The 11,782-nt window shown below is 38.9% G+C and overlaps 1 protein-coding gene and 1 long non-coding RNA gene across 2 annotated transcripts; both read left to right on the top strand.

Annotated features, from left to right (window-relative positions):
* The first annotated feature begins 919 nt into the window (after positions 1 to 919).
* LOC140207998 (scavenger receptor cysteine-rich type 1 protein M130-like) lies at positions 920 to 5,206 on the top strand. Its single transcript, XM_072276531.1, has 5 exons — positions 920 to 987; positions 2,746 to 3,063; positions 3,143 to 3,217; positions 4,658 to 4,969; positions 5,100 to 5,206. The coding sequence occupies exons 2-5, from the start codon at positions 2,880 to 2,882 to the stop codon at positions 5,204 to 5,206; spliced, it is 678 nt and encodes a 225-aa protein (XP_072132632.1). The 5' UTR covers positions 920 to 987; positions 2,746 to 2,879.
* Positions 5,207 to 7,598: 2,392 nt separating this feature from the next.
* On the top strand, positions 7,599 to 11,553 carry LOC140207689 (uncharacterized). Its single transcript, XR_011888623.1, has 3 exons — positions 7,599 to 7,673; positions 9,840 to 9,950; positions 10,847 to 11,553. It is a non-coding gene; the product is annotated as an uncharacterized lncRNA (long non-coding RNA).
* Positions 11,554 to 11,782: the final 229 nt, after the last annotated feature.

Raw genomic sequence — 11,782 nt, 5'->3', positions numbered from 1 at the left:
CACTAAAAACACCACGTGTCACTGGCGGCCAACGGGAAAAGGCTCCCTTTATTCCCGATCTTTGCCTACTGCCAATCAGCGACTGCTCTGTCCATCCTAGAATATTTCCTTTAATACCACGGGCTCTAACTCGTTAAGCAGCCACATGTGCGGCAGGTTGACGATGGCCGTTTGAAGATCCAAGTACCGCAAAATCAACCGCTTCTCCTCTGTCGATCCTACTTATTATTTCTTCAAATAATTCCAACAGATTTGTCAGGCAAGTACATTTGTCAGACATGTGTTTGTCTTCTGCATTCTCATTGATAATAGATCCCAATACATTTACAAACACTGAGATCCGGCTAACTCGCTTGTAGTTTCCTCGTTTGTGCGAAAGGCAGGAAAATGGAATAGCAGCAGATGTGGGAAAACGTCCAACTACCAGCCTCTGAGTTCCGTCCTTAATGATAGAAGCAACTCTGCGTTTCTTCATATGTTGTATTCATCCAAACTTTTACATTTTATACTTGGATTTCAAACATTTTCAAGTTCTGGAATAATTGTTACAACGTGGCACAGCTCTTTTTAAGAGCAATAATAATAATCCCAGAATCATCTTTAGAAACGACAAGCCGGTGATGTTTCTACTTTCCAATGTATTGATTTACTTTCCATATTACTGTTCGATAGGCCACTTGCAGTTACGACTCTCCGGAAGTGAAGATCCATGTGCTGGTCAGCTAGAGGTTTATTACCGTGGATCTTGGGGCATGGTTTGTGACGACTCCTGGGATCTGGTCGACGCCAACGTGGTCTGCAGACAACTGGGTTGTGGATATGCTTTGGAGTATAAAACTCACGGTTACTGCGGAAGACGCTCTCCCCCAGTTTGGTTAGATGAAGTGAGATGCTCGGGTAACGAAACATTTCTCTGGGAATGTCCATCAGCACCATGGGCCGAACATGACTGCAGTCAAAAAGAAGCTGTGACATTGACATGCTCTGGTAAAGAACATTTCAATTTTCTTTAAATTTACTTTTCTTTGTCTGTGCAGCACGCCATGACTACGGAGATGTAATAAATAATGTAAAACTGGACAGGAGACGATTGGGCCAGAATGAACTGTCTAAATGTTGATAATGCGTGGAGCACACGTACGCAGAAGCATTAAACTTATTCCCTATGTATCTGGAATGTTTATATTTCCCATTACTAATGTCATAACATTAATCATCCTGATTTCAGTATTGATTCTGCCTAATAATTCTTCTGCCGTCGCTCAAGTGCTTCCCCGTTTTCTTTACTCAAGCGAGGCAAATAAATAATCTCCAGTCTATGTATCGGTGTAGTTTGATGGTTGACTGACTGTTCACCAACTCGTTACACTACTCGAGGAGCTGTGAAAAAAAAAATACTGCTAGGCGTTCTTACAAAAGATAGATTCAAATATTGATTCAAGTTCCTTCGACCCGTAGCAAAGTGTTTCAGACTAAAATATGCAAGCGATTCTTAAATACCTGATCTTATGATGAAATTCAATTACTTAGCAAAGCAGTAGTAAGTTGCTGTGAACATGCCAGTAAGCAGGGCCATCTAATGACTAGAAATAACATAGCAGTCCAAATCAAGAGAGACAGAATAATACAATTTATCAAATCGGATCGATGGAAATTCCGTATAATAAAATCCAAAAAAAAAAAGATTCAAAAACATAGCATTGTCTTTCAATTCCCATTGTTTCTTTTTCCCCATGTTTCTTTACCTCTTCTTCTCACTTACTGAATTAATTGGGAAAAAAGTCAGGAGTAAAATAATATCTGTAAACAAAATCAACTAAAAGAGCCAACGGTAGAAATTTGATACCGAGACTAGAAGGCTGTAGTGTGTCCAGAGAAGACGAATATTCTATTGAGTTGTATTGCCGCAGAAAGGAATAAAAGACAGATAACACAATCAGAGTAGCTGTGGCTAAATGAAGTGGCAAAAAGCCAGAAGCTAATGTGAGGTCAGCTTTTCCGAATTCAAAACAAGGTGATTTGCATGCGATTAAATAATGTAGGTGATTACATTAGAATCTCCGAAGATAATGCCTGGAATATATATTATATATATACACAAATAAATCCTAAAATCAGTTTTAAACACTCTTATCGAATCGGGGGATAGAATAAATGAAAATAATATTGTAATTTCGCCTTTATTTCATCACAGTCTGTTACTAGTCTGGATTTAGTAGGTGCGGTCTTAAGAATGAGGTACTGAGGGACAGTCAAAACACTTAACCACGTTTTTTGTTGCCCTGAAGAGCAAGTGACGGTTTCTGTCGGTCAAAATATTTCCAATGTCTCAATTCATACTTTTCGTTAAGGACAGAGGATGGACAGATTCTCCCTGCTCTTCATACTTCTTCCTTAAATGAATTCAAATATTTACCATTCTCAATTGTTGGTGAATCCAATAAGATTCCAGTATCAGACGCTCGATCTTCTATTCCTCAATTTTCCGTCACTAACCCGTACCCTCCTTTCAGTAATTCAGCACAATATATCACTCCGTGCTTCCTGGGTTCGTTTAATTTTGCTAATCAATAACTTCCTACTGAATGTGCTCATTTTATTTTTTTATCTATGTTCTACACACACACACACACACACACACACACACACACACGACTAATTTCTGTTGCAGAAGTAGAAAAAAACGCGTTTCCCATTGTATGCTAATTTTGCGACAACTTTTGTCTTCAAATGCATCCTTATCAGAGCACAAAAAGTTGCGCCTGCAGGACGGAGGTAGTCGATGCAAAGGACGAATTGAAGTGTGGTACAACAGGACCTGGGGAACAGTCTGTTCCACGAACCTTTATGGCAAGTCTGCAGAAGTGATTTGCAAACAAATGAAATGTGGACCAATGAATTCTATTTATCCTGGCTCATATCAATTTGGAAAGGGACGTGGACCTATATGGTTGGATGAGATTGAATGTACTTCACACGAATCGACCCTTTGGCAGTGTCAGTCGCAACCGTGGGGAAAACACCAGTGTGACCATACTGAGGATGCAGGAGTTGCTTGCGAAGGTAAATAAGACAGTCTTATATCTATTTACGTTTTACATATTTATGTATAAATTCGTCAAAATATTTATTTTGTCAACAGAAACCAATATGACGGAAGGAATCACTGAAAGAGGCTGCTTGCAAGAAAACGCATTCTCCTCTTTCCCTTTAAAAGGTGACGAATTCGAAAACTTCTTTGCTGAAATCAGAAAACCTTGTATTAATGCCGCTATCAGAAAAATAAATTTCGTTCCTCTTGCCCTCTACGAAATTGGGCGCGCATTGACCAGAATCCTGGTTTCCCACGACTCTGTTGAGCACTGCCAAAGGGGAGTGAATTGTGACGAATTCCATGTCCAGACAGAAGATAGAGGGAGTTAATTGGAATTCATCGGGAACATTTGTTATCAGGCAAGATTATAAATGATATGCAGGAATTGTCTTCTGACCAGCTGGGCGGACTTGGGAATCGGTATTACCTTGGAAGGAGGGAAGTGAACGAGGGAAAGTATGGAGATAGTCAAAGGCGAGAGACATTGTTGATTTGGATAAAACAAATGAAGTAAATATATGTAAACCGCAGGATACATAAAGACGATTGGGCTATTGGGCAATATAGAAAGATGAATAAAGGCTACGATCAAAAGATAAAAGATATCTATTTCGTTGGAAATATGAGAAAATGAGAGAGCAAGGCAATCTGTAATACATAACCAAAATAACACAAGTGGTTAACTAGAGGGAACATAGGACGACGTATATATAACGCCCACAATTTATGGTTGGAGTTGAAAGATGTGCATGAGCTGTATTCGAGTGTTTTTTGTTTCGCCGGTATGAACTGAAGACAAAAAACAAACTGGCTGACAGTGAAATTGGTTTTGTCCTTCATCATGTCTTTCAGCATTTCATGATGAAGTATGAGTTGAAGAGCAAGGTCTGTGACGTAATGCCTTCATTAATCGGACACTAATGATAAGAATAAGATATATTGCCTGTTCGTTCAACAAAAAATGGACTTCATAAACTATTTGTGGATATGAAAAGCAATGATTTCATATCATTTATATTTCCATTCGTCGCATTTCAAGAAGCATGTGGGGTTTATAAAAGAGATTTACTCAGAGTCGGCCTGGATAAGAAGGAATGGAAACACTTGGGACTCATTCTGCACCTAAAATGAGTCCTAATAGATACGTATCATTAGGTGAGACAGGCCAGGTAGAGAGTCTGAACCATTGTAAAAAAAAATCAAATATTAATGGACGTATTTAAGGTGACAGATGACGGCTTAAATGAAGTGGTAGAGGAAAACCTTTATTCGTAAATTGAGAATGATATTGCTTGGAGCAGATTTTGAGGAGTGATAATAGAAATATTTACAGTTATCGTGATTAAAAGGCTTTCAGCTGGAGTAGGCAAGTGTAAATATTTGAGCGATATCGATTATGTGCGGCAGAAGAGAGGTGGTATAATTTGGCAGTGTTGGATAAAGAAATGGTGGGCCGAGGTGCCTGCCCTTGCGTTCTATAATTAGTTCTATTTTCTCTCTGACGAACTTCAGATTCCCAGACTAATTATTAAATAAATCTCAATTTTATTGTTTCATGCCTAGATGTTCCATTGCGTCTTGTTAGCGGCAATCACAACTGCTCCGGAAAGCTTGAGGTCTGGTTTAATGACAGCTGGGGCACGGTGTGTGACGACTCTTGGGATCTGGCTGATGCCAATGTCGTCTGCAGACAGCTAAGGTGTGGCCTTGCTCTCTGGGCTCCAGAAGATGTTAAAATGACCCAGGCAGCCGGTCCTGTCTGGCTTGATGAAGTAAAATGCACGGGAAGTGAACCTTTTCTGTCCAGCTGTCGTTCCTCATCATTTGGTCAACACGACTGTGATCACAAAGAAGATGTCATCGTTCTTTGTTCTGGTATGCTCTGTGCTTTGTCTGACATTTCCAATTTCTCTTCAAATGATTTGTTAATTTCGGAATGAGAAATATCCAATATAAACACCAATAGAGATGCGTTTTCTGAAACTTCTTTGCAATATGTACACAGGTTCCAGAGTGACTCCTACTGAACGCAACAATTCAGGTATGGATTTTGACGCTTACATTTCGCATCTATGCTGCAGATATCAAGAATTGATTATTCGTATTTCCTAATTGCTGAGTTCACAATAGATACTTTAGAAACTGTATGGGATCCTGATCGTCTTCTCAAATATTTTAAGCAGGAATATGCAAAATTGTTAAAAACATGATCTCCACTCCCGGTCAGACATTTTCTGTGAATCAACTAGTTGCTCGTCCAATACTCTTGAGAAAGTTTTGGTGTTTGCAGATACTAAATATTAAAGTTCAAAGGAAATTTGTTACTAAATATCCATATATCGTCATATACTGCCTTGAGATTCGTTTTCTTACGGCATTCATTGTACATGTATAGAAACGCAACAGAAACTTTAAAGAACTACTCAGAAACAAGCGCGGAAAAATAACAAATAGCAAAAAGCAACTAAGTACGCAAATGCAAAATCAGAAAAAAATGTCAACAAGTTGATCAGTAAAAATTAATGCTGAGAACAAGAGTTATGTAACCCTTGAAAGAAATTATAGGTTGTGGAATCAGTTTACCACTGGAATAATTGAAGTAATGCACCCTATCAGGAGCATGGTGGTTGAGAGGTAATAATTATTTCTGAGCCCAGTTGTGAGGACCCAAGGCTCCGGTACATCGCATCAGTGAGAAGCGAGCATGGTCTGATGATTACTTAGTTATCCTGCGAAGGCGCTGCATATAATGTGTGCTCAACGGCAATATAGTTGAATAATATGTCGGACCCGAAATAGTATTCGAGATTTGGTGACGATTTGCAACAGTGCAAGTGCTCAGTCTTATTTTTGGACCCTGCATGCACCCGTGCAGGAAGAAATAGTAAGGGTATAAGATCCCATTTCCTCAGTATTGCTCTGCCTTCATAAAGACCAACCTCGCTATGTGGGCCTGGCGTATAAGTACATAATTGGAATGAAAATAATTCCGCAGCTGCTGGTTACAATCAGAGTGTCAGTGATAATAATCGGCAGCTTTCCAATATTTTCTGAATTCATTGAGTGTACACTTAACCGTGTACCATTACTAGCTAAATCTCTCTGTGCTGATTAAAGGCGGTTAACAAGAAATGCAAGGATAAGTACGATGGAATATTTTTTTTTTCCTGGAAATGTTTTCTTATAATTAAACTCACCTTCCTTCCTGCTGTTTCAATCCAGCAATGTGCGGGGAAATGGAATTTGAACACGACGTTACTTGGGGTGTTTATCCTGATCTGATACCAGGTGGAGGAGAGAAGGTTTATTGTGCTGGGAAATACTTTTGACATATCAGGCTTTATTGTGAAATAGTCTTTGTGTCTCCGCTCCGCTCTTTCTGTCATGAAATACATAGGGATATAACTTTTAAAAATCGTGATAACTGAATGTATGATTAAGTTCATTAAAGATCGCTCAAAATTTCGTTGCATTGGATGTATAGTGTTTGTTTCGTGTTTATCGAAATACATGTTTTTACTTTTCGTTTTAAGATTTTGGAAACTGGACCCCATCCATCATGGTCACTGTCTGCATAACCCTTGGATCTGTATTCATCATTGAGTTATTGATACTGGTGACGATAGCAAGGAGACGGTCAGCAATCAGTGGTGAGGGCCAATCTTCACATCGACGTTTTATTGTGACGTTTTCAGTTTTTTTGGGGTTTCCCAAAACATGATCTTTGTGCAAACATGACTAAACTTAAATATGTTTTCATCGCTTTTGTTGGGAATTTATTTGCCTTCCGTGGGACATTTGTAATGGTGGTTTTCACTGGCCCTTAGTGATCGTGGAGTTATGATAAATTTTCATTATGTAGTAATGGAAAATGGTTAAATCTGATTTGTTAAGTGGCTACCTTACTGTGTATCTCACTGTAATACATCCATGCTCTGAACACCTGGAAGTATAAATTTCAAGAATCTGCTCTGTATCCTCGAATATTCTGATTCGGTTCTCCCAATCGAAGTAAGAGGAGGCATTTTCCCCATTCTTCATCATCTTATCATTTCATCATTCCATATTCACGATGCTGTTATATTTCTTCAACACAGCCAGGCTTTCTCTGTCATGTTCTGGAGTGACCTCTAAATTTCCATCCTGTCTTCATCCACTACCATTAATGATGGCATTCGCATCTATCTAATCATAATATTAAACTTGTCATCGATTCAAATGTGATGTGTATTCACTATTAAACAATAATCGGAAATATGCTCATTATTCCGTACCCTTCTTTTCATCTTTCTGATGCCAAACTTATTCGGTTGATTGGCCAGAGGCATCATCCACCCATCGGTTGATTCAACGATCACGTTCACTAACTCTTCACCTTGACTAAGATCATTTTAATTAATTTTAGTTTAAGCATAATGTTCATGTACAAATTCGTTTATGCTGATGTTCATCCCCACTCTCTCTTTATTAGATGCACTAATGAGTGGCTATGGATCACCTGCTGACTTTTACCAAGCAATTTACGAGGAAATTGAGAATATTCCACCATTCAAGAAATTTACTGAGATGCAAGGTTCAGGTGTGTAGTATGACACGGAATCCGCTATGTACAAATTGATACCGTCTCAATTCATCCAATATTGGTAACAAAATCAAGCAATAATAATAAACCACACACACACACACACACACACACATACACACACACACACACACACACACACACACACACACATACACACACAAACATACACTCACTCACACATACACGCATATACACACACACACACACACACACACACACACACATACACACACACACACACACATACATACACACACACACACACACACACATACACACACACACACACATACATACACACACACACACACACACATACACGCACACACATACATACACACACACACACACACACACACACACACACGCGCGCGCGCGCGCGGCTGTATAGGAACTTCAGAAATGAAATTGTAACAAAAGTAATAGTGTGATGTTATACAATAAACACAAGAGATTCTGCGGATGCTGAAAATCTTGAGCAAAGCACACAATGTTCTACTGGAACTCAGCAGATCAAGGTGCACCTATGGTGGAGAATGAACTGTCAACGTTTCGAACCAAAACACTTTATTAGCTCTGTAAAGGAGTTACAGAAGCCAAAATAAGGAGATGGAGCATGGGGAAGGAGTACAGGTTGGCAGGTGATAGGCGAGACCGGATGAGGGGAAAGGAAACCTTATGGCACGTGAGAAATTAAGTCAGAAGCTTCGAGGACATAAGTAGATGCGGTAAGTAGATGATGAAAAGCCATATAGATTGTTCGACGGCACAATAGATATGAATTGTGAAGGATGCTGAGAACCAGGTATCAGCTGTCTGAGTGTGGAGTCTGGAGTGGTATGATATTACTCATGATCAACGTACGGAAGCTCAATGGATAATAGAAATCTGAAGCATACTCTGCCAGCATCTGCTGATATAGTCTCCAATATTTTAGAGTATTAGAGGCATTCCCTTTCTTCTTTCCTGAAATAACTCGCACTTTTCTCAGCAATTCCGAATTCTGAACTTTTCCCTGTTCGCCAGTAGAATGCAGAACGGAGAACATTGAACATCGAGCAATATGGCACAGTACGGTTCCTTATGCTCACGGTGTTGTGCCGACCTGTTAACTTACACCCGATCAATTTTGCTCTCCCTTCCTACACATTCTTTAGTTGCTTTCACATAAAGCAATGGACCACATGTGGCCACATAAAAGTTTCTTAAATGGCTCTAATATATCTATCTCCAATACCAGCGCGAAAGGGCGTTCCACGCTTTCACCCCTATCTATCTAGCAAAATTACCACTGACAACACTGCGTTCTTTCTTCGAATCAGGTTAAAGGTAGCTTCCTCATATTAGCCACTTCCGATCTGGGAAAAGCCTCTAAGGAGGAAAGGTCCAGCTCGAACAATCTATAATTATAAATTGTTGCCCCTAGTTCGGGAATCATTGTGTTCAATCTCTTCTACACTATCTCTGAGGATTCATACCTTTCTAAAATGAGCTGACCAGAACTGAGCGTGATATTCTGAGTGTGGTTTAAGCAGGTAAATTATGTCGCTGACTATCCTCTCCAATACTTTACCCACCACGAACTATGGCTCACTCTACCAAACTTTCCAAGGACGTACCTACTCACATTCTTGTACGAAGACACTTAACTAGGAACTTGAACTATTTTTCCCTATAAAAATGTTCTGCTAATTGGATGACGACTTTAGTCACTTCAGCTGATTTTATTTTTGCTTAATATATCGACTGAACTGTAACCGATAACATTAACTGTCCCCACTTAAAGGAAGGCCGAGATAAATACCTTTGCATTGTATTACTTTATCAATCTATCTGTCTTTCTATCTACATATTTCCTCATTCTCCTCCAGCAGGCTTGTCTTAGTCACCTTCATCCGTCAATGAAAGCGTTAACAAGAGCAATACACACACGAGTTAGCAATAAAATCGATTCCATAAACACATATCGATTGTTTCATTAGCAATTGAAGGCGGAACACGCATCTTCCTTTACACTTTCTATTGAACGGTATTCAACGATTATGCCATATAAGGTAAAGATGATACAGTCATTGACGCGATGATTTAATGATGTGTTCATTACAAAAACAAGAAAAATACCAAACAAATACCTTGATTATCTCTTTCATTGAATTTTAGTTACTGGATCCATTCCTTCCATTAATGAAGCCGAATATTACACCAACGACTATCTATATAGTGCATGTCATGATCCACAAGACCCTGAAGGGTTGTTTTCCAATATTCATGGTCAGTACACTTATTTTCATTTTGCTCTACTTTGGTTCAATCTGTCTGTAATCATAAACAGCAAAGAAAATTGTCCTTCTATGTGTGTATTGATGTGATTGAACAATCTCGTGGTTTTGTGAGGATCTTGCGTTGCAGGAAGAGTGTTAATGAAGTCTGTAGTCAGCATTCAATTTAATAAATCATTGATTTCCTCCTTTTAAATCACTTTGAATTATCGTCCTTTAAATATGAAATAAATGAGCATGTTTGGAGTATGAGAAAATAGTTCATCATCCCAAGTAATTTGCTGTACAGGGGCATTCGTCGGAAATAAAGTTTTATATATGATCGCTCCATGATCTGGTTCCTGACGATCGCAATGATGTTGTGAGTGACGTAATTTATTCCTTAGACAGTGTGAACGTGACGGACAGTGGTTGTATTGATATTCTGCTACCCTGAATTGCCGATATTGTTCAGAACAAACAAGACGTGTTCTTTCCTTTATTCTAGCCTATCCACAGTAACCAGAAGAATATATTCATTGGTTGCCTCGTATTTTCTGATGTATTTTTGTGTCTGTTTAACACTCTGTTTCCAAAAATACATCAAGTTTCCGTCAGTGGCCTATGAGAAGCTCTGTTTTTATGCGTGCAGAACATGATTTCCAAGGTTAAAGCGAATTATGTGACATTGCACACTCCATATGTTCTTTTAATATACTACTTTTTTAAAAGTCGAAGCGGACTGGTTGTGTAAGCCAGAAATATTGCAGACAATCTGTCGCGAACAATGGCTGTTCCAAAGAAATTGTTTGTTTTGACTCCACATTGAACATTGTCCCAAAAGTTACTTTGTTTGGTGAAACTGTGTTTTTCTATTCAATTTGATGCCGCTCATTTTCGCTCGAACAGAGGCCCAGTCGTAGATTCGCTTGCATCTGGCTTTCCATGTTTTCTCTTCGACTGACGACAATGATGAAATGACCGACAGCACACCAGGATTTCCAAATCACTTGCAGCTCGAATCGTCGACGGTTCATTCCCATACTTCACATCAGCCCGTTGAAGACCAAAAAAAAAACTAAATGTGCCCTCTTTTGCTTGCACTTTCTATATGTTATTGTCTGTAAAGTACGCGGTTGTAGAATTGTTCAATATATACACAATAAAGGGTGCGGTGCTCAAATATTAGCGACAGACTATGGAACTAATATAATAAATGCTGGAAGAATTCCATATGATTGTTTTGAATTAAATTGTACATTTATATTGAGGTAGCATAATTTGACGATGCTTGTAATCCATTTTAAAGTGATTGCTACTTTCAGTGCGATTACTTTGCTACTTAAAATCTAGACACCTTAATATATTCACGAAAACAATATTCTTATCGGTGTTGGCATTTAATTGCAATCCCTTTTATACAACAAGAAATAACTTCGAAGTATTTGTCAGGTCAAATTTATAAACAAGTGCACAACTTCTACTACTACTGACAGTATTGATTTTACATCAAATAAAATGTATTACACCTGATAACGTCATGTCCTCCGATCCAGAAAGATGAATATGCAGATTTTCTATTCCCTCTAACGGACGTATTGATAAAAACAGAGAAACACGGAAATCTACGGCACATTATAGGGTCTTTGGCCCAAAGTGTTGTATCGATCATATAAACTGCTGTAGAAACTGCTGAGAATTTTCCTGCCGCATGGTTCTCCATTTTCCAAGCTTCATCTACTCATCTCTCTTGAAAGAACCTATTTAATCAACATCTTCCACCTTTGCTGGCAGTGCATTCTGCTCACCCGCCGCTCTCTGTGTGGAAAAACATACCCCTGACAT

Source organism: Mobula birostris, chromosome 13, assembly GCF_030028105.1.
Source record: "Mobula birostris isolate sMobBir1 chromosome 13, sMobBir1.hap1, whole genome shotgun sequence".
Lineage (NCBI taxonomy): Eukaryota > Metazoa > Chordata > Chondrichthyes > Myliobatiformes > Myliobatidae > Mobula > Mobula birostris.
This window is presented reverse-complemented; position numbering and strand designations above follow the sequence as displayed.